This window comes from Marmota monax, unplaced genomic scaffold (genome assembly GCF_021218885.2).
Source record: "Marmota monax isolate L192 unplaced genomic scaffold, Marmota_monax_Labrador192_F-V1.1 WCK01_AAM20220418_F8-fsc00118, whole genome shotgun sequence".
NCBI lineage: Eukaryota > Metazoa > Chordata > Mammalia > Rodentia > Sciuridae > Marmota > Marmota monax.
In genome coordinates, this window is record NW_026695231.1 from 3,547,180 (window position 1) to 3,571,247 (window position 24,068).

The 24,068-nt window shown below is 34.6% G+C and overlaps 1 protein-coding gene across 1 annotated transcript in view; it reads right to left on the reverse strand.

Annotated features, from left to right (window-relative positions):
* Ush2a (usherin) overlaps nt 1-24,068 on the reverse strand; it is a 763,436-nt gene that overhangs the window by 517,883 nt on the left and 221,485 nt on the right. The window contains exons 15-19 of the mRNA XM_046438452.2: nt 17,288-17,446; nt 12,693-13,187; nt 11,408-11,662; nt 9,679-9,848; nt 2,731-2,875 (exon numbers count right to left, since the gene is read on the reverse strand). Of these exons, the coding sequence (XP_046294408.1) occupies nt 2,731-2,875; nt 9,679-9,848; nt 11,408-11,662; nt 12,693-13,187; nt 17,288-17,446 (1,224 nt within the window). The remainder of the gene's footprint in view (nt 1-2,730; nt 2,876-9,678; nt 9,849-11,407; nt 11,663-12,692; nt 13,188-17,287; nt 17,447-24,068) is intronic.

The following is a 24,068-nucleotide window of genomic DNA, read 5'->3' on the forward strand; positions in this document are numbered from 1 at the left end:
TTGCAATGCTCTTTTTCAAAAATTTTGGATGGTTGCTAGCCTCTTTTCATCTCTGATAATGAGCTCATATTACTATATTAGATTTAAGATTTTAACTTCCCTCAAGTCCATTGAAGTTTGCTGGAATAATATATACCTCCCAATTGCAATGTTATTACTAGAAGCAACTGCAAGTCAACTTTCATTTCTTTCCTACAACAAATTTGTTGATTATTCAAAAGAACAGGCATCCACATCATTTATTTCTATGACATAATTTCCATGAGTTCTATCCAGATGTTTAATCTTGGGAAATTTTTAGAAAAAATAATTACTCACGTACTGTAAATAAAGGAGGGATAAGGATACTGAATCTATATTTGGTGGGGGTTTCCTTATAATTAAAAACAAAACAAGTAAGTTCCTTTTCACTGACCTAAAGCTACCTGAAAATGGCGTATTGTACAGTAAAATATAGGACAGGTTATTTCCCTTCTACTGCCATGTAAGTGACGTTATTTTCTTCTTAGAAGACAAAGGGTCAGAGAGTTCCCATAAAATATACTAAGGGATTAAAACAATTTTTTGCCCTAGGTTGAATGTCTTGCATAATAATAAAATAAATGACAACAACAACAACAACAAACAAAAGACAAAAATCAAATGAACAATAAAACCAACTCCCACCCTACCCTAGAAAATCACTAAAATAATTTCTCCTTCAGGAAAGAAAGGATTTCAAATGGAAACAAAAGTCAATGCAATTGTTTTTTCTAATGGAAACTGAGTAGATGGAAAACTTTGGTGAAAATCAAAGAACCACGAATCTGAAATTTCCCATCATCTTTTCTTGCCACTACTCAATCCTTTACTTTCTGGCTTCTGCTCTGGCCATCCTAATTAGAGGGCTACCATATTTACCATCACCCTCTAGTCTTCCCTTTTATCAACCCATGGATTTCTTCTCTATGATAGGACTCCATTCCCTTTTTAAAATTTTCACTTCTACTCATCTGATTTATTTCATCATTGCCTCTTAGAAAAGACTACCAGACTCTATTCACACCCTTTCTTCTTATTTATTCTATATTTTACTGCAAGAGAAGTCTTCATTAACCCCAGCTTTCATCACAGCAGTACCTGGGTCAGTGCCGGCTTCTAAGATACTGACAGGAACATGGTTGTGTTCAGTAAATTCTTGCAAAAATCTTTGCCAGTCATTCAGTCCCTCTCTAGCATAATTTTATGAGACAATTTACAATATCCCAAATCAAAACCATTTTTCCCATTTTCTGTTCCCATAGCTTTCTTTTAGTCTTTCTGATAGATCTTAGATTAATTAGGATTAATACCCTTCCATGGTATTAATCCTACTTGTTAAGTGTTGACTCCTCCACCCCAGCACTGTGTAGATTATCTTTGAATTCCCTATAATACATAGATGCTCACTGATTGAGAGCCGTCACAAGACTTGTTTAGGGCATATTAATAACTGTACAGAAAATAACACATTTGAAACTAGTAGTTTGGGGGCAAATTTTTGAGATGCACATGATAATGATACACTTCTTGCAGAAATAATACGATGCTTTCAGACTTTTTCTTCCTAAAGTTTGTTTTTGCAATAGACTTGGTTTTAAAACTCTCCATTGTTGCATATATGCTATAATATTATAAAATTAAACTTGTATAATAAACTTCTTGATTTTGATAGTGCTAGAAATTCCATAACATTTATCCATTGATAAAAACATTGTATAATAGTATGACAACAATCATATCCAATTTTATTGAGAAGTTACACTGTAATGAGAATGTTTTAATTATTTTATATATATTAACTTTTCTAATTCTTGTAAAACTCCTACAAAATACATTATCTTAATTTTTTGAGTTGAAAAACTAAGGTATAGAGTTTATATAGAATAGAATTATACCCACTAATAATAGGATGAAGATATTTAGGAATGAGGTCTAGGAAATACTTGATTTAAATAGATGCTTATATCTGTATATCCAGGAGTCTTTTAACCTTTCTACCTCTAGACACTTCTTCAAGAGAAACTGAGCCTTATGGAATTGCTGACAGAGAAGGTTTGATTTGCAAATATGCTAAGAACGCTAAGTCATCAGATTATACAGGTACTAGTGACACATATAATCAAAGTTTATATAAATCCATATGGTTCTAAAGTGAAGCAGGCAAAAATGATCCACACTATTTCTGATAAGGATTGTACTTGACAATAAGTTCCTTTTTAAATTTCATAAATGTAGGAGCTTATTAATTATAAATCAAATAATAAGTAACACCTGCCTATCCAATAAGGACAAAACATGATCTGAAGGCAACCCACTAATTCCTGGATATCCCCATGGGACAAGAGTGGGTAGACCCAACCCCACAAAACATATGTTAGGTCTGAGGGAAGAAGTATGCTGAAGCCCTCACAGGAAGCCTTCTGAGCTCTCCTCTTAACTGTACATTCTAGGATCCAGGCTTGTGGCTGAGCCCTGCAGCTTCTCCCACTCAGAATCAATTGTAGCTCTTAGGGCACAGCTCCTAGGCACCTCTTAAGCTTAACTTTTATTTTTTTGTTTTAAAAATATTAAGGTAGATAGCAATCAGTTCGGAAAAGAATGCTTTAGGGGACAAAAGCTGCAAATATTAAGTCCAAAGCAGAGAAAGTTTGTAGATATTTGTTTATAAATATATGATCTATTTTTACATCGCCATTAAAACTCGCTTACCTGCTGCTAAAGTTTGTCCTGCTCCTGAAGCACTGGTTACACAACCAATTGAATTGCAGAGAGAAACAGTAAACTTGTATATCCCATAAGGCTTTAGTCCTTTTACAACATAAGACAGGTCTTGGGATTTAGCCGTGTGCAACAGCTTCAAGACAAAACATAATAATAATAATCAGATAATAGATAATCAGTGCAAAAAATATAATCTTGCCAGGCAAAGTTCCATGAATTCAGACACAAGGAATTAAGGCCAACTACTATTAGGAAAAGGGATTTTTTTTTTTGTAAGAGACTCAACAAGCCAGGATTTAATTGATAATTGTACAATCACACTGTTTTATGAGGTAATAATCCAGTTCCTGAGTGGATAAATGAGGAAACCAAGTTATTGCCTCATAAAGCAGCGTGGTGGTATGGTTATTGTCACCAATAGTAGAGATAAAGATGGTGACATTGTCATTGTTACTGTGAAAAAGTCCAAACAAAACCATGGGACTTGGCCAAAAGTAACCCAGTGTAGTAATACCACATGCTATTTGATGGCATCAGAACAGAACAATGTCACTATGTTAAATCAATTCTATCATTTTCTGAAAAAAAGCCAAAGAACAAAAAGGGAAAACAATTAAATATATTAGTGAGTATCCACATGAGGTTAATTCTCAATTATCTTTCTTATATAAACAAGCATATGCAGAATAGATCAAAGTTATTTTTTTTTTTGAAATGATGTCTTTATCATGCACTTTCAAATGAAAATAGCAGATTTGGGCAAAGGAGACAGAGAGGAACTCTGTAGTCCACAAACAAGTAATTAAACCGCCAACACTGAGAATTGGCCCCTATCCTTATAACTACAATTGATCAAAAGGAACTATGTAAATTTGCTTAGGCTGTGGATGTGAATGATATTGAGGCAAAGAAGTCATTAAAGCAGAACACCACAACAATGAATACAAAGTTATTTTTCTTAGGACTACTGATATAAACTCACATGGCAAATAATGGTGTTTTGGTCAACAATGGACCAGACTGACAGCATATGATTATGGTACCATTAGATATAATGGAGCTGAAATATTTCTATGACACAGAAATATTTCAGCTTGTGATGTCATAACCATTATCATGTTGTAGTATAAAGAATTACATGTTTGTGGGTGACATGAGTGTCAACAAATCTACTCTGCTGCCAGTGGTATGAAAGTATAGTACATGCACTTATGTATAGTACAAAATACTGATATGATAACAAAAATGGCTGTTACTGCTTTACATATTTACTATATCATACATTTTTATTACTTGAGTGTAATTCTTTATTTATAAAAACAAAGTTTCTTGTAAAGCAGTGTGCTGTGTAACACTAGCAGCAGCTTCACATATCTTGTGTCCACCACACTTCTCAATTGTATCTAGAGACCATGTGGAGTGATTGATGTATACCATCTTCTGATACACTTTGTGGTGTTTGTACAATGGATCTCCTAACAATACATTTCTCAGAACATATCCCTGTCTTTAAGTGATATTACTATGTTCAAATAAATGAATCTTCAATAAATAAATATAAATACAGATAATTATAAAGTTCAACATTTGGAGTATTTTTTTAGATAATTTCCTTTAAGAGTATAATAAATTAAACTTGAAATATTTGCTTAGGTATTGAATTTAAAATTTGATAACCTATAGAAGCAAAAGAATAATAAAAACAAAACACCAAGCTGCTTTATTGTTCTATATATAGAAAAAAAACATATAACAATTAAAGACCAAACATCAGTTATAATTGTAAATTTATCCTAAATACTATGACATGCCAGATTGGCAGACTACATTGTTTAAACTAAAGGATGTGTATTGTACTAATTAGGATTTTAATTGTAACATAGTTGCCAATGAATCAAACATGTTCAAACTAGTGGAAAACTACAGCAAGAAATCACAAATCACTGACTCTTTTTTCTATCTAATACATAAAATAAAATTTTGTGTTGTATACATGCTCTGTTTACTAAGAAGTCTTAGAAAAATGGCAAATCTATTAAATCTAGTGGGTTTAAGAGTGTCTTCCCAAAATTTATGGCCACTGAAGATCTCAGAATGTAGCCTTCTGTACATAGGGTCTTTGCAGATGTTATAGCTAAGTTATCCTGTATTTATTGTTAGCCTTAAAGTCAATGACTGGAGCTTTTATAGGAGAAATGAGGATACACAGGCAGAGGAGATGGAGACGCAGAGAAGAAGGTGATATTATAACAGAAGCAGACACTGAAATTATTTCCCTAAAATCCAAATAGAACAAGCAACTGCTGAAACCTGGAAAGAGCAAGAAAGGATTCTCCACTAAAATCTGTGGAAGGAGCAAAGAAGCTTAGTTTCAGACTTCTGGCCTCCATAACTACGAAGAATCAAAGATCTGTTGTTTTAAGTCACTTCATTTATGCAATATATTATGGCAGCCCTAGGAAGCAAATACAACAAAGGTACAAAGATCTGACCTCTGGACTCCATTTGGGACAACCTCAAATGTGACTGCGGTTCCAGAACTACCCACAGGATCAGTTGAGGCCTTCTGCACTATTGCATCATAGCTCAACTTATTGTTTGGCTTAATTTGCATCTTTTAAATTGTTTATTGGTATATAATAATTATACAGAGTAGTGGGTTTTATTTTGATTCAATTTAATTCCCTAATACCTCTCTTTGGCCTCCTCTTCTCCTTCCCTCTTATCCGCTTGTACTACCCTGCTGTTTACCCTTCTATTTTTATTAGTTCTTATTGGTGCATTATACTTATACATAATAGTGTGGTTTATTTTGACATATTCTTAAGTGCATATAACATAATTTGATCCATTTCAATCACTAGAACTTCCCTTCTCCCTCCCCTTCACCCTGTCTGTGACCTCTTTCCTCCACTCTACTGACTTCCTATTTATTGTCATTTAAAATTGGTACATTAGAGCTGGGGATGTGGCTCAAGGGGTAGTGCGCTCGCCTGGCATGCGTGTGGCCCAGGTTGGATCCTCAGCACCACATACAAACAAAGATGTTGTGTCCGCCGAAAACTAAAAAATAAATATTAAAAAATTCTCTCTCTCTCTCAAAAAAAAATTGGTACATTATAGATATACCAAAATATGGGATTCATTGCGATGCGATATATTCATATATGAACATAGTATAATTTGGTCAATTTCATTCTATTGATAATCCTCTTACCCACTCCTCTTCTCTCCCCCTCAATACCCTTCCTCTATTCCACTGTTCTTCCTTCTATTTTCATACAATCCTCCCCCTTTTTTTTTCATTCCTTACTTTTCTGCAGGTTCCACACATGAGAGAAAACATTTGACCCTTGACTTTCTGAATCTGACTTATTACTTAGCATGGCATTCTTCAATTCTATCCATTTACCAGCTCAAGGCATAATAATACCAATATCAAATTAAACTACAAAGCTATAGTAACAAAAACAGAATGATACTGGTATATAAACAGATCTGTATAAACAGATACAGACACCAGCAGAATAGAAGACACAGACAAACCCACACATATACAGTCATCTGACCCTTAACAAAGGTGCCAAAAACATACGTTGGAGAAAAGACAGCCTTTTTAACAAATAGTGCTGGGAAAACTGGTTATCCATATATAAAAGAATGAAACTAGCTTTTATCTCACACCCTGCACAAAAATCAACTCAAAATGAATCAAACACTAAAAAAATTACACAAGAAACAATACAACTCCTGGAAGAAAACATAAGGTCAATACTCCAATATGTAGGCTCAGGTAATGGCTTTTGCAACAGGATTCATAAAGTTCAGAAAATAATGCCAAGAGTTAATAAATGAAACAGCATCCAATTAAAAAGCTTTTGGACACCAAAAAAAAAAAAAATTAGAAATGTGAATAGGGGATCTACAGAATGAGAGAAAGATCTTTGCCAGCTACTCTTTTGACAGTGGACAAATATCCTGAACATATTAAGAACTCAAAAAACTTAACACCCCCCCCCCCAAAAAAAACCAACCTATCAATAAAAGGGCAAATGATCTACACAGATATTTCTCAAAAGAAAAATATGAATGGCCAAAAATACAGTAAAAAGTGTTCAACATCCTTAGCCATCAGAAAAAATTCAAATCAAAAGTACACTGAGATTTCACCTCACCTAGTTAGGATGACAATCATCATGAATACAAATAACAATAGTTGCTGGTGAGGATGTGGGGGTTGGGTACACTTGCGTATTTCTGATGGAACTACAAATTGGTATAACCACTTTGGAAAGCAGGGTAGAGATTCCTTAGAAGACTAGGACTGGAACCACCATATGACCTAGCTATCACACCCCTTGATGTTACTCCAAAAGAGCAAAAGTCAACATACTAGAATGGAATGATGTGTTAATACCAATGTTTATAGCAGCACAATTCATAATAGCCAAGTTATGGAACCGACTTAGGTGCCTGTTAAGAGACAAATGGATAAGGAAGATATATCCACAATGGAGTTTTTATTCATCCACAAGAAAGAATTAAATCTTGCATCTTTTGCTACTTTATATGTATTGTTTCTTAGAGCTCTTTCCCATAAATCTTTTGCATGCTAGTCTTCTAGCACAGTGTACGGTTTCTGGGGAACTTGATCTAGAAAATTGTACCAGGAGAGGGCTTTGAAAGGAGTTTCTACAGTGGTATTTTGGAGTTGGGTACCTCAACTGGCTGACAATGGGTACCTTGTTATAGGTAGTAAGTAAAGCACTGATAGGTAGTAAGTAGAGCCCACAGCATTGTCTAGTGGTACAATATTTAAACTTCCATTGGTGATGAACTCATAATTATTAGGACTACTTTGTGCAAAGCAGTACTTATCAGGACTATATAATCAGATGGCTCTTGCATTGTTATCAGTGCATTGAAGAAAGACAATCGGAGGATAATTAATCACCAATTTAAGGTGAACTATAAAAGTCTCCTTGACAGTCTCAGTTCTGTATATCAATAAGATCATGTTAAATGAATCAGATAAGCAAGAAACAACAGGCATGGTACAGGTCTTAGTAAGACATGTGCTCCAGAAAGTGGGAGAATAACTTTATAAAGATTAGGAGATCTACCACATTGATGAAGGTTTTAAAGGAGTCCAAATTGTCTGAGAAACACTAGGATACCCACTGCAGAGGAAAAGACAAAATTATGGTATCTAGTATCTACCACCACTAAAAGGAAACACAAAGTCTGATGACTTCCTTACACTCAAAAGGGAGCATATTCCACACTCGGAGCATATTCTAACCAATTTACCAAGCAATATAGAACACTGCCACTTCCAAGTGCATTCCAGAGTGAGAAAGAGCTCTGCACAGATCTAAGTTGTGGTGCAAGCAGAGGAACCATTTGGCATCTAAAGTCTAATAGCATCTACAGTACTAGAAGTAATGATGATGGGAAAAGATGAGTTCCTTATGGAAAGAGAGTCACAGAGTAAATCCCTAATGTCTGGAGCAAGAGCTTATCACATGATAGAAACTCTATAGCATTTGCTGAACAAAGCCATCATGCTACTGTTTTAAAAGCAGAATGCCTGACCTTGAAACATCAAATGACCTGATGACTAGAGCTACTTCACAAGAACTAGATTCTTTCAGGCATGCCAAGTCTCAGGGTCAAGGGAGCTTAACAGAAATTCATCATAAAATGGAAGTGAATATCTGGGGTTGGGTAGAAGCATAGAAAGAAGCCATGACAGAACCTGCAAATCCAGTGAAGTTCCCTGAGGAGCTGAAAGGAAAAAGAGAGAGAGAGAGAGAGAGAGAGAGAGAGAGAGAGAGAGAGAGAGAGAGTTAGTTAGTTTAGCTCACAGATGAGTTGTCTTGGTATATGGATGCCAATCAAAAATGGGTAGCTACTGCTCTGTAACCCTACCTAGAAGGTCCTAAAAACCAGCAGTGAAAAGAAATCCTCTCAACAGGCAGAACTTCAGGCAGTCGTCCCAGGCATTTGTTTTATATTTTCCACAGGGTTAAGTACCTCAGGGTTAAATATATGATAGTCACTTGGCTCTATGGGCCATGAGTATAAAGGAAGAAAGATTGAAAGATTAGAAAATAGGAAGTCTGGGAAAGAAAAAATGTGACTAGATTTTTGGGAGTGGGCATAAAAAAGTGAAGATCTTTTTAGTTCAGTTAATGTCCCTCAGAAGACACACTGGACAGCCACATGCACAGGATTATCCATCCAGCTGATGTCCACAGCCTCTGCTACTGGCCACCCCTATGCTAGAAAATGAGCAAATGAGGTATATCAACTATATCTATAAGCTAGAGAGAACAAGAATCTCTCATCTTCTAGGACTGTTATGTGTATCAAATTAAGTAGTTCATGGATACAGTAAAATGATCACTATGATTACTATTCTCATTATTGCTTGCTGGAATATAAATTGCTAGAAGGTAATATGTGAGTACATATCCAAAACCTGTAACTTAATTTTTATAAGCTATGACAAATTCGTCAATATTTTTTCTAAGGAAATAGAAATACATATAAAATGTACCCATATGATGTTCTTATCAATGCTATTTAGACCTCCAATAGAATTAATACAATATAAATATCAACTGATTGCAGATTGGCTTAATATACTATTTTGTGTTCTAATAGCATGAAAGTGCTTAGCTATCAAAAGTTATTTTCTTACAAGATGTATAAGTTAAAAAGCAGATCTGATGAAACAAAATCATACTAACTTTGTTTCAATATATGCTTATTTATTGTAAAAAGAAAAGAAGTAATGTACAATAAAGGGACTCCTACATTTAACATCAGGTTTGGAAGGAAAATGTCCTGTTTAGTGAATGCAGAGGGAGATTCTGTTACAGAATTCTGCAAATTCAGAAATGAAAGGAAATTAGTTAAAAATAACAATACCTTTGAAAGCACCACTGGGACAGGTTGTTGAGGTGATTGTTCAGAAATCATATTGATGTTGTACCCCACAACTTTTCCTCTTGTAATATTTTCTGCTGGCTTCTCCCAAGAGACATTGAGAGAGTTCGAGGAGAGTGGAACAACTAAAGGAGGGATCATGAACACAGGCGCTATCAAAGACAAAATAACAACATCAAAACAATGAATGCTGTTCTCTATCAGTATTCAAACTTGCTCACATATTTATTCTAGTTTCTGAAACACTCTCTTCTTTATAAAATATTCTGATTTGAAAAAAAAACAATACAAGAATATGCTGCTATATATGAAAGATATTCACTTTTAAAAAATGTCATTGTCAAGGATGTCCTCCATTTTTGCATTATCAGCTAAGATATTTGTCATTTACAAAATAAAAATCTTAGAGGACTTTGTTTATGTTCATAAAGATAGCTAGTGCATACCTGGCTAGAAAACTCTAGAGATTATAAATATTTGAAAGAAATCTCAAAACTGAATATGACTCAGACCACAAAATTCAGAACAATGTATAAGGATACACTGGATTTCTCATTTACTGAAGTATCTCAGTGAACCAAATCAATGCACAAAGAGGTAAGCCTAAAATGTTTTAAATCGCCCCAAAGAAATTCTCCAAGTTTTTAGTAAGTCTTGATTGAAATGTTCAAGGTACATACACACCATACATTTTCCCCCTGCCATCCTTGAGATCTTAATATGGATTTTAAATGTGCTAACCAAAGGTGTATTATCAAAGGACCTCATCGCACTTTCATTAGCCAGTGACCCATAAGATTATGAGGGTCCAGTATTGCAGTTTCACCCATTACTTTTCATTTCTGACCTTGATTTTCCCCTTCCAGAATGCCATGCCTCATCACTTGTGCTATCATGGCCCCATTATTTGTCCAAGATGGCTGGTAGTCATTAAGAGATGCTCAAGCACAATGCACATTTTATTCATGAAACGATTCCCTTGGACATCAACCTAAAGCTACCCTCATCCTCTACCGTCCTAGCAGATCATTTTAGATCAGGATTTGGGTTTCTTTGAATATCTATAGATTCAAATCATGACAAAAGTGTACTTGTTTTCTTAAAATGCTCATAAAATTTGAAATATGTGTAATATAAAGAATAAGATAAAAGATTAAAAATAGTTCATTTGCCTTAATGAACAAACCTTAAGAAAATAATTTTTCTCTCCTTCCTTGCAAATGTCCAATGCTTAAAAGCACACTTCTGAATTACAGATTTTGTATTATTATATTCAATGTAAAATCTAAAATATTTGTTTTGTAAAGAGAAAAAGCTTAAAAAAGATGTGTAAAATTGGTAACGGTTCACCATTTCACTGAACATAACTGTAGTGGATATGGAGCAAGACTTGACAAGTGGCCAACCCACTCAAGAACTAGAAAATAAGGGATATTTTGGTGAAGCACTCCCCAAAGACTATAACTACATTTAAGTCCTCTTTTTCATGAATTAATAACAAAAACGTAATTTTTTTCCCTAAAACTTCCTGCAAATTCTTTATGACCTTGAGTTACTTATATAACCAATCTATACATTTTTCCCCCATGCCCATTTATGTTTATAAAACTTGCTTTTCAAAAAGCACTGTTTCGGCACTATTGACTAATTTCCGGCAGCAATTTCATTCAGGGGATTTCAATGCAGAGTTCAAAGCATTCTTTTTTTTTACCCGATTCTCCAGTTCTTGCTGAGATCCAGACAGAAGACATGCTACCCGCCATATTCACAGCCAAGACCCTAAACTCGTACTCTGTGTAGGGCTCCAAGCCAGTGATGACTGTTGCTGCTTGAGGAGGCTTTAGTGCATTATCACTGGTCGATTCTGCAAATGGGTGAGGACTGAGCCAGCCACTGCTTTGAAACACTTGACTTTCTTCAGTAGATCTCAATCTTTTCATGTATAATTCATACCTTATAATTATTCCTAGAAAAGTTAAATAGTGAACCAAGGTAGAATCAGACAAAGGGGATATTTGGGGGATGGGGCAAACACAGACCAGTTAAACCAACCGTAGTGGCTTTTTGTTATTCTAACTAGTTAACCTGCCAATTTTTGAGTAATCTAGATGTAGTAATTTAGTAATCTACATGATGGGAATTTATGAAAAACGACAAACTGTTGGGCAGATGAATATAAGAAATACTATTAAAGTCATATTCATAGGAAAAATCAACCAGAGACAATATACAAATAACAAAATACCTATAGCCTATCATAGGTGTAGTCAGCTTTTGTCAGGATGGATGGTCAGAATTTCTATCAAGGGTGGCTAGTTCTCTTTGGGAATCTGATTATTGTATCTCCTATTTGTATATTTTCAAAATTGAAGATTTTAGCTCAATTATCTGTTTAACATAAGCCCTATTTGCACAAGTTTTACAGTTAATTTTTACTCAGTTTTACCAAGTAACTTAAAAAATCTGCGAAAAGGTTTTACCATAATATATACATGATATAAATGACTAAAACCCTATAAATATGTGTTTGGCCTATATAACCAAGGGTTCAATTGTATGAACACAAAAATTAACTTAATGGAGTCAGCAAGCCTATATACATATTTTTTGTATTATTTTATATCCCTTTCTTGCTTAAAAGAGAAAATTTACTGCTTATGAGTGCCCTAACTTGTGACACAGTCAAATATAATGCATTTCAGAAGTGAGCTTCCAATTATAAACATCATTTGTGCTATGGCAGATGTCATTAAGAGCAAAGATAATATTAGCCTTTTAAGGGGCAATTTAATTGAATGGAATTTGTTATGAGATTAGAAATACACTTGTTCCACTAACCAGGAGAAATAGTATCTTCTCTCTTTAGGAATTATTTCTCAATTATAATATTATACAATTAAATAAATGAATATGGTGCCAGGCTCTTACTGAACAATGCCAAAGGCCTACATTCTCATTCTTGTTCAAGAAAGAAAATCCAGGCCTTGAATTCTTACCATTTGGTTCCAGTGGTGGGGACCATTGTACATGAAGTTCTGTGGAACTGATTTCCCGTATCTCAGGAGGGCTCAGCCTTCTGGGAGGTGCTTGAGCTGTGGTCACCATAATGGGTAAGCTGTGCAAGCATCCCCCACTAGTACATGCCTGTACAGAAAAATGGTACCTGGTGAATGGAACCAGATTCCAGATGGTAGCTGAGGTTTCATGACCTTCGTAGGGATCACATGGTTGAATGCCATCCAAAGGAACACAGGACAAAATGTATTTCTCTATAGGACCAGAATGATTAGAGAGTGTACTCCAGGTAAGTGTCACCGAATCTGAGCTAACAGGAATGGTATAGCTTAAGTTTAGATGTCCCTCTGGAACCCCTGGCTTTGTCCTGTAAGTGACAGCTGCACTGCTTGTTGAACCATGCACACTGGTGGTCTTGATGTAATATGAATATGAGGTATACGGTGACAGGGAAGTGTCTAAGTAATGCTGAGTATCTGGAATGAAAAGGAACAGAAGGAAGAATATTATATTCCACAAACTGGAAAAGGCTCATTTCTAATTTCCTTCCATCATATTATTTAACTACAAACTATGCCAATCTATTCTTTTGAATAAGAGTACATACTTTCAAAAGTGAAATAAAGCAAATGCTGGTTACTTTCATTATTCAGTATAATGTAAAAAAATTGTCATTTGTAAAGAATAATTAAAAGTTTTAGCTTTGTTTTTCCCTTTATAATCTCCTTTTGATAGAAAGCCTAAGAAGAAGATTTGCAGTCTCTGAAACAGAAATAACTGCTTCTTCTGTGTAACTGGTTTACTAAATGCCAGTATACTCGGCCACTGGTCAGCAAACTACCAGCCAAGGGTCAAATCTGTTGCTTGGCCAATACCTTGACTGAATCCTTTCCTGATTTTCTGGCCTATATGAATTGTGTGAAATAATAAATGTTCATTATTTTTAACTGCAAATTTTGGAAACATTTGCTATCTGCGATAAAGAATTTACATGAGAAGTTCTAGACAAAACTTCTTTGTATGAATGATTGTGAGGTCCAATAGAAGATGGGATAAAAGGAGGTTAAAAAAAGAGGGAGAAAGGAATGGACATTATCAGCCATGTGTCTGAAATCCCCATTCACTAAAGCAACAGCCAGAATATTGTAGGGCTGTAAAAGATAAATGATAGAGTGCCTTCTGCCCACTCCCTGGTGGCATTGTATCTGTGGATGGGGAGGAGGTCTCCATTAAGCAGATATTAAGAAAGAATGAACAGTATCAAGGACCTTATAAAAACAATTGCTGTCCTCTGTTTTATTTCTCTTTTCCTCCTCATAACTTCTGTCTCTTTCTCTCAGGGATAACTGAACCATCTCACCACTTGCTCCATTGATCCTTGATGTGTTATGGGATGAATGATAATGATATTAAAGATGGGATTGAACAATAATAAAGGTAGAAATGAAATTCCAGATTTACTAAGATAGTCTTTTTGCCTAAAACCCTATGTTAATATCACCAGGTGATATAAATCATTATCTTATGTAGTAACAACTGTTCTCTAGTCTCCCTGGGGAAAGACTTCCCCAGAGTGACATTTAATGGCTTTTCCCCACTCATGCCATCCAACTGGAACAAAAATGCATAGGACTGTGAATTTCGGAGTTTGGAGGAGGATGCAAAGCAAGTCTGTCTTCTAAACCACCTTGCCCAGGAGAAGATATATGCCCTAATCTGGCTTCCATCAGTTATAAAGATACTTTTTAACTTCCATATAACTATTATATCTAGTATTCTTTGGATTCCAAAACCAAATTTAAAAAAAATACTTTTTTTAAAAAAGTATTTTTTATCGAATACTCCATAAACCTATAACACTGAGAAGCAACATAAACAAGAGTATTATTTTTCTCTAAACTGTTCCCTTCCTAACAATGACATGACACCTCTGAGGAAGCCAAATTGGGTCTATAGCAGGAGCAACATCAGTTGCTGATGATGTATATTCCAAATGCTAACTTGACCTCTGTACTTTTTTTCTTCTGAAAGCATATGAGAATGCAAACCAATTAAATTTCATTTAGAGAAATATTGACTATATACTTTGCAACGAAAAACAACTAATTTGAAAGATTTCAAAATTGTAATACAGTAGTGCATCATGATCCCAGCATAGAAACTATTACCCTAGAGAATCCTGTAGTACACAGGCCAGCTAGGAAGTTTCTATTTTAACAAAGAACTCTATAATGGTCTCAACCAAATGCTCAAACTTGGTTGGAAGACTACACTATTAATTTTCTTTGAAAAGTTCAATGCTTCTCCACCTATAATTCCAAATGCCTTTATTTAACCCAAGGATTTGTGTTCATTCAGCTGGATATAAGTAGTGTTTCCTTTTCATATTACACATGTTATCCATGCACTGGAAATGGATTAATAAACATGAGGGTATTATTAGAATGGTATCAACTTCTGACAGTGTTAACCAGTTGTTCTTACTGTTTAAATGCCATCATGTAGATAATTTTCACATCATTAATTATAGTGATTGTCAAGAAATGCCAGAAATGGTATTTTTAATGAAAAATACATTTTTAGGAAATAATACTTTGTTTAATAGGATTATATAAATGTCTGATTAGTAAATGAATAGGCATTTATTATGTAACAAACTGTTATTTGGATTCTATTTTAGTCCAATCATGAAAAAGAGACAGACTGTTGCACTCATATATAATGTTCTATAAAATAGATCACAATATGTTAGTATGGAAAACATGGGTTTGAATGGTAACCTTTATAGTTTTACATTTAAATTTGCTGTCAAATTAAGCTGTGTGGAAAATAGGGTGACCCTAATTTACAACTCCAGAGATAATTCAACCAGTGGTACTGTCATCTTCAAAATCATTTTCAATATTTTTATAACTCTTCTCTTCCTCTATCACAAAAGTTTAAGTTTCAGGACACCTGGATCATGCTGATATTTGGAAGAAAATAAACATTTTAGTAGCAGGTTTTTAGGATGCTTTGCCAAGATGGCAGATGTAGACAGATGTTCATTTCCCTTTGCAATCTGCATCATGAAGTTCAGAGTTTCCATTAACTTCAAAGAAGATGTGGAACACCGAAGAGACTATTTAGAGTTTCGAGAAAGTGGCAGACATAGCAAGCTAGATGCAAGTAATACAAAATTAGGGTCAAAATGTACCCAATTACAATAGGTACAAAATAAAACTGTATGCCATGCAGGAGTTTGAAAGTCAATTCATATTTTAAAACAAGGCATCCTCCAATAACCATTTTAAGAAAGGTTATGGAATGTCAGTGTTTTGAGAGTTTTCTACATTTTCTAATTATGCATGTTAAAGTAGTATTTGGAAAGTTAAGTTTTAAAGGGAACAGAATGCAAACTTGAATTGAAATTCTGTTTCAAGGTTTCCTAAACTAGATTCCTAATCTAGTCTGTAGTTAAACATGGCTAGAGTAAAACTCAAGAGATCACAGAGCTGTAAGAATCTCAAAATTCCTATTCCTTCATTTTGTCTTTAGGAAAGTTGTATCTAAAACAATTGAGAAAATGTTTTTAACATCAATAGTTTCTTAAGAGTTTGATCTCTACGCTTTCATTTTAAAAATCTTAAAAGTTACAAATGCAATGATGGCCTTCCTGGCTTGTTCATATTCTTCCTCTTTCAAATAAAGTTCCTGTTGCTATGCTCTATCTTCATAAAAAAAGCAATATATATGCATAATATTACATTATTTGCTTGGAAATCCTGATTTCAGATAAAGAAGACTCCTTTTTAACTTGAAAATTTAAAATCTAAATCCTTTAAAATAGAAATATCTGAGAAATTTTTTTGTGATATTTGCACACAGAAAAAAACTTTAGATCCATGTTTTTAAGTCCTCCAGAGTTTTAACTTAAAATATTATAACTCATGATAGATTTTTAGTAACTTTTAATTACCTCAATGCCATGAATATTTTTCATTAATTGAAAAGATATCATTTTGTAGGCTATCATAGCCTACAATTTAGTTAACAATATGTCAGATTTAATTTTTTATGCCATATGCCACAATTCTGAAAGATTATTGAATATTTGAATCATTTCTAATATTTGAATATTAAATATAGGTATGAACACTTTTGTGATTTTGTGTCTTTTTATGAACATCCACTTGAGATAAACTCCCTGAAGTATTTTTGATTGATCAAATGGTATTCAAAAAAGAAAGGTTTCTCATACATTTGAGTAAATTATTGTACATGAAAAGTTGCCCATATGAACCCACATAGACATCACAGAAGTTTCTTAATGTTCCATATTCTCCACACTGCTAGATGGGATCATTTTTTTTTATCCTTGAGAATTTAGTAAGTTTTTAGCATTTGCTAAATAATATAACATCTCATTTTTATTGCATGTCTTTGATTACTACTTAAATTTGTAATTCTCTCTCTGCTTGAAACCCTGTGCTAAAAAGAGAAAAACCACAACATTTATCCTCAGTGACAGAGAACTTAACTAATGTATCAATTCTCAGAATATTCTATCTTTCTATCACCAAACCCTTAAACTCACTGAATGGGTATTGATCTTCAGAAATGTAGATTTCAGAACCATCCCTGAATAAACTGTAAGTAAGCCACTGGGCATTTGGAGAATCAGGTGGACTCCAGAAGAGATTGATGGCAGAAGAACTTTGAACTTGTCCTCTGGGTGGAGGTTGCTGAGATGGAGCTAAATTACAATAGAGAGAGCATTTATTAGCAAAAGCAATCAATAGACACACAAGTGAACTAAAGTAAGATATCCAGCAAAGAGGTCTTTCTGATTCAGGATTACTTTATCAAGAAGACATGTGGTTTACCAAGATATTAATAAACAAAGGATATGCATCATGAGTTCTCTAAAACAAAGCTTTTTATCTATAAGTATAAAATAAATTTGTAGCTCAAAGCAGCTGACATATATATACAGTGGAGAGGAAAACTACAATAGTTTACATCAAGCATTACTTTCTTTGCCTTTTTTTTCCAAGAAATCATGCAAGGATGCATAATATTTATTTTCTACTTAATTAATTTCAAAGTTGACATACATTTCATTGAAACCTGAAATTTAAGTAGCATAATTTTTGGAATTTTTATGAGGAAGTTTTCCATTTCATTAAGCACAATACCTTATCGTGCTTCACAGAACACAATGTAAAGAATAATATTAGCTGATATAAATAGTTAGAGATGTTAAATAATGTAAATTTTACCAATTAACAATTTCATATGCTATGTGAATCTACTAACTTCTATTAAAGGTGCTTTTAAGAGGTGACATAATTACTTATCGTGTGTTTAAGAACATTCATCTAACATTTCAGTGATAATTCGTATAATATAATTATATACTGTGAAAATATTGTTTTCTGCCACCGTATATTTTCCTATTTCTTCAAGGAGACTCCACAATTTTTTAAGCTGTAGATGGACACACATCTTTATTATTATTATTTATTTTTATGTGCTGCTGAGGATCAAACCCAAGGCTTCACACATGAGAGGCAAACGCTCTACCACTGAGCTACAACTCCAACCCGACTCCCTAATTTTTGAGGGTAGGTTTTCTTTTCTCTTTTTTTTCCCCACAAAATACACAATAGAGACAAATAGCATCTCAGTGTTTTAAAGGACGATCAAGCACCAAGATGTGTAATCCCCATCCACTTTGAACAGCATAACTTAATCAGATTTTCTCATGAATAAGATGTCAAAGGCACAGGCTACTAAGTAATCTTTTTCAACCATTAATACTTTAACAAATTTTTAAAAAGTCATTTAAATAAATGAATCCATCTAATAAATTATAAGCATTTTTATAGGAAATTAACTGAGTTCACTTACTGACTTAGGCATGATCTCCAGAGTTAAAGAGAAATTACGTTAAATTAAGTAATTTTGGGAGATTTTAAAAAAAAAAAAAAAAAAAAAAAAAAAAAAAACTCTTTTCAAAGGATAGACCAAAAAAGTGATGCAGTAGTTCAGAGAAGGGTAAAAGTGGAGTTCTTCTACTGTGTATATCTGAGGTTCTCAAGACTACCCTGAACCATAGGTTCACCCTGAGTCTCACAGGCCACATCATAGAGTCCTATTCATGGTGAAGACTTATTACAGAATGCTATCAGCAAAAGGAAAGTCATTGGTCAAGTCCAGGGAAACCAGATGCAAGCTTCCAAGAGTCCTCTGCCAGTACTCACATTGGACACACTGAAGTGCATTGTAAAAGCTTGTGTGAAGTGTTGTCAACCAGGCAGGAAGCTCATGAGAAATTCAGGACTCAAGAGTTTTTATTGGGGGCTTTCCATGTAGGCAGCCTCTATCCCACATGTACCAAAATTTGGGGCTCTCAGAAGGAAAGTAGATGTTAATAATAAACCATAGGGTTTGTACAAAAGTTTAGGTGTACTGATCCACTTATCAGTTCTGGAGAGGAGGAGAACTCAAGAATTTATGAAATTCAAGTTTCCAGATGTCAACCCAGGGCCAGCCTTGTAAGCAATCCTTTTGAAAGATAATCAATTGGCCTGCTACATGAACTCTTCTTTGCATGCTATCCCTAGCCTGAAGGAGGTCCCAGGGACAGAAAAGGCTGCATGAAGAACGTCACCAGACAAGAGCTGTAACTCCTGTGGAAAATACAGCTAGTTCACAGCTTCTCCTGCACTAAGAAAGGGAGCTGGGCATTCAGTATTCTCACTTCTCTTCTCACTTGCCCACTAGATGACTAGGGGTTTCCTCCTAGGAGCTGAAGTCAACCAAATAAACTCCAAAGAGCAAGCAAGCCTGATGATACAGATCATAGAGGTTTGGAGGCCAGAGCATGGTAAAATATGAAATAGTAAAATGAAGTCATCCTGCATACCAGGAAAGACTTTCAGCTAAGAGTTACTGAACATTTTACCAATTAACAATTCATTAGTAACCATGAGTGACATGTTCCATTTTAAAAACATAATAAAATAACATTATAACATAGTATTTCAAGAGCATTGAATATGAATATATAAAGTTACATAGATTATAATATAGGTTTCCCAAAGATAATGTCACTAATCCTAAATGAGAAATTTTTATCATATTTTTAAAGAAAAATATTCAATATAACATTTTCTAAACACAGTGGAAACTCTAGATTGCACACTCATGGTTCCCATTTTGTCTTATTCTTTGAAATGTACATTAAGTGTCCACATATCTATGTAGATACAGGACAAAAATAGTAATAAGTTCAAAAGGACATATGATAACAAATGTTTCTGAATTTCCCTGTCCATTTTTAATTCATGGATTTGCTCTATTTGACATGGTCACTTTGGTTACACTCTGACAGTGCATTTGGTTCTTTCACTGGATTTGAACTGAGGATTTTAAATTTTGTGGTTTTTGATTGAACCACAAAGAGGCATAAACTGCAGTCTTAAAAAAATCTTGTAATCCATGGCCATCTAATTTTTTTTAATGATGATTCATGATTTCATCAAAAAAACTCTGCATCCAACCAGGCCCACAAGAGATTTCAGAATTACAGCAATCAAAACTGACCTCCTGACTGTTTTCTGTGATGGAAGAATATTTTGGGGATTACTAAAAGAGATATTTCAATCTCATGCCAAAGGGTGTAGAAAATGATTTGCAGTACATGCAAGAAAAGTCCTTCATACACATAGGCTTCAACCCAGGGGCACTTAACCACTCAGCCAAATATCCAGCCCTTTTTTGTATTTTTATTTAGAGACAGGGTCTTGCTAAATTGCCGAGGCAACTTTGAATTTGTGTTCCTCCTGCTTTAGCCTTTCAAGCCACTGGGATTATAGGCAGGCATCACCATGCCCGGCTACATAAGCTCTTTTCCCATATGAACTTGGTTACTTGCTATGACAATTTCCAACCATAATCTTGTTTGTCTTTACAATATAAATAAAAGTACCTGCTTGGCATTTAAAGGAGAATTTTCATAGACTTAAAGATTTAGATGATTCAACATCACTTTAAGAATAGGACTTAAAAATAGCATACTACACTGACACAGCCACTTCATGTTTATAGATGCAAAATTCATAATAGCTAAACTGTGGAACCAACATAAATGCCCCTCAATAGATGAATGGATAATGAAACTGTGGTATATATACACAATGGAAAATTACTCAGCATTAAAAGAGAATAAAATTATAGCATTTGGAGGTAAATGGATGGAGTTGGAGAATATCATGCTAAGCTAAGTAAGCCAATCTCACAAAACCAATGGCCGAATGTTCTCTCTCATAAGCGGATGCTGATCCATAATGGGGGACAGTGTGAAGAGAATGCAGAAAATTTGGGCAAAGGGGAGGGAGAGAAGAGGAGGGGACATGGAGGTAGGAAAGATGGTAGAATGAGACAAACAGCATTACCCTAGGTACATGTATGACTGCACCTGTGGTGTAACTTTACATTGCGCTCCACTTCTGTATGATGAATCAAAACGTGTTCTGCTGTCATGTATAACTGATTAGAACTAATAAAAAATAAGCTTAAAAAAGATTGAAACTAACCTTCAAAAAAAATAAATATTATGAAATCCTGAGCATGAGATATCTTAACCTACCCTTATGTTCTCAAAACAGAATTCTGAGAAAACATTCAGATATACATTCATTAAAATTGCCAAGAATGATCTCTGCATATGCAAACTTTCGTTTAAGGAATAGAAGTATATCATTGTGACGAGATCCATCTGTCTGGGAACCATGAGCTTGAGTAACAGTTTGGGAACTTTGGTAGTTGCATGATTGTAGTTAAGTATGGATTAGACTCTCTGAACATTTCTCATCTATAGTAAAAGCATAATAAAGTATACTTCTTGGGGTTATTTTGAGAAGAAATTGTGTGTGTGTGTGTGTATTCATCTGTATAAATATAGTTGTATGTGTATCACTCAGCAAATATCACTTTCTTTTTCTCCGCCTTCAATCTACAGAGTAAGTTCTTGTTGGTTATTACATGCTAACAATTATGAAGGGAATCTTTTACAATAGGTACACATAAATAATATTTATAATGGGGAAATTGCATTCTGTCCTAATATCTTAATGAGAGAGTGCTTATACACAGATCTTACATGAAACTCCAAATTCCAGAACACCAGAGAGTACATAGTCACGTATCAAAGGAACATTGAATAGAAATAACAGCTATAATTACACTATAGGTTGTGTGAGTATTCAGAGAGAAGGTGCGATGTTTTCCTTATCTAAACCCAAACTCCCCAAATGAGATAATACATAGCAATGATTGCTGGCAGAAACTCCAAACACTGAAATTCTTTGTGAGAGTCTCATTCAGCTAAAGAAGAATATAATGAATTTATGAACCATATCCTTAGTAACTATATGCAAAAGTAAACAAGAATGAGAAGGACTACTGATCTGGACCTGATTCTGCTCAACAGATGATTAGTTGGAAAGAAGGAAGTATCCGGAACATCAGATGTAAGTTATCTCTCATGTGAGGACACTGCCCTGTTAGTACAGATGTCTACATTCCCTCTATGCCATCCTTAGCTGGATGACAACCAAGTCCACATTCAATGCAGGACATACCCTGTGCCTGTGAGGGCACAATCCAGGAGCCCCACACATCCCTTCTATTCATATCATGTTGGCCAAAAACTTAGTGGCACAGCAACTACACAAGAATATGTGACCGTGAAACCTAACTCTGTGTTCTGTTGATAGGGAACAAGAGGGTAATGATGAATAAGAAAAAATTAGGAATGTCTTCCAAAGAAGAGATTAAAAAGAAAATAATCACCGGAAAATTATAAAATATATTTACAAAGAAAAAGAAAATTAAGGTCTTCTGATTATAGAAGCACATATTTGATAATACTGGATAAAATTATTACTGCTTCTGGGAGTCCCAAATCAATGAAAGGCAGGGGAAAATATGGAAACACTTACTCTTGACAAACCAGTAGAGCTCTGAGCAGGAGTAGCTCAAGTCTGGGCTTGTTCCTATGCCACCAGTTCCATGGTCAAGTGCATTAATCTTGCTGGAGTAGGACTGATGAAAAGCAGTTTTAATAACAGAGAGGACTGGGGGCAAAAATTCAAAGATTTGCCAGCTAAAAGTGGCAAACTTAACTGGACACAATGATGAAAATTCATAGCTTTGCTGGTCTGAGGATATGCTCCCAGACTGCAGAAGTGGTTAGCTTACTAAAGAATAAACCAGGCGATCCTAGATATGAAAGCCATTTAAGGGCTGAGGAAAGCTCTCCACAGATCCCCGACTTTCTGAGGAACCATGAATATATGGGGGAAGCCAAGAGAATCAGTGACAAATGAAGGCCAAGGAGAGTTGAGAACTAACTGTGACTGAATGTATTCCCAGCCCATATGCATATTGATCAGCAGAAGCTGGAAGTCTTCCAGATGTCTGAAAGTATTTGAGCACAAGGATTGCCCAAATCATCGCCTGACTCAGACACAGGGGTGACCTCTCAGCAGTCAGGCTATAAGTAAGAACTAAAATTAAAAAAAAAAAAAAAAAAAAAACCTGATTAGAGACAGAACAGCTGCATACTGCTCCGCTATAGAGGAGATTGTTTTCCACAGTTAAGTGTTTACAAATTACTAAAAATAATCTAACAATTTAAGTATTTTCAGCATAAAATTACAAAATGTCCAGTGAAATTTCAACCCATAAAAGCAAGGAGACACAAACTGAATGGTCCTCAATATTAAGCCTAGAAAACAAAAGAAGAAACTTGAAACCAAGAATTCTGAATCTAGAAAAAAACTAGCCACCAAAAATAAAATAAAGACATTCTCAGTTAATTAAGAAAACAAAATCATGGAAGATTCATTGTGAGCATCACTGCCCTGTAAGCTATTATTTATCTGTGTCTATAAATTTGTCTACTCTAGGTACTTAGAAGTGGAATCATACAGTATTTTTCCTTTTGTGTCTGTCTTTCTTAGAATGTCCCAAAGTCCATCCATATTGTAACATGTATATGAATTTAATTTATTCTTATGGGTAAATAAATCCATTATGTATTACCACATTTTCTTTATCCATTCACCCTATGATGGACACTTGGGTTTTTACTACATTTTGGTTAATGTGTATACTTCCATGAACACTGATGCACAAATACCTGTTTGGGTCCTTGCCTTCAATTCTTTGGGTTATGTACTAGAAGCAGAAATTACTGGATCATACCGAAAGTCGATGTTTAATTTTTGAGTAACTACCAACCCATTTTCCACAGAAACTCTACCATTGTATATTCCCACCACAATTCATTAAGTTCTCAATTTCTC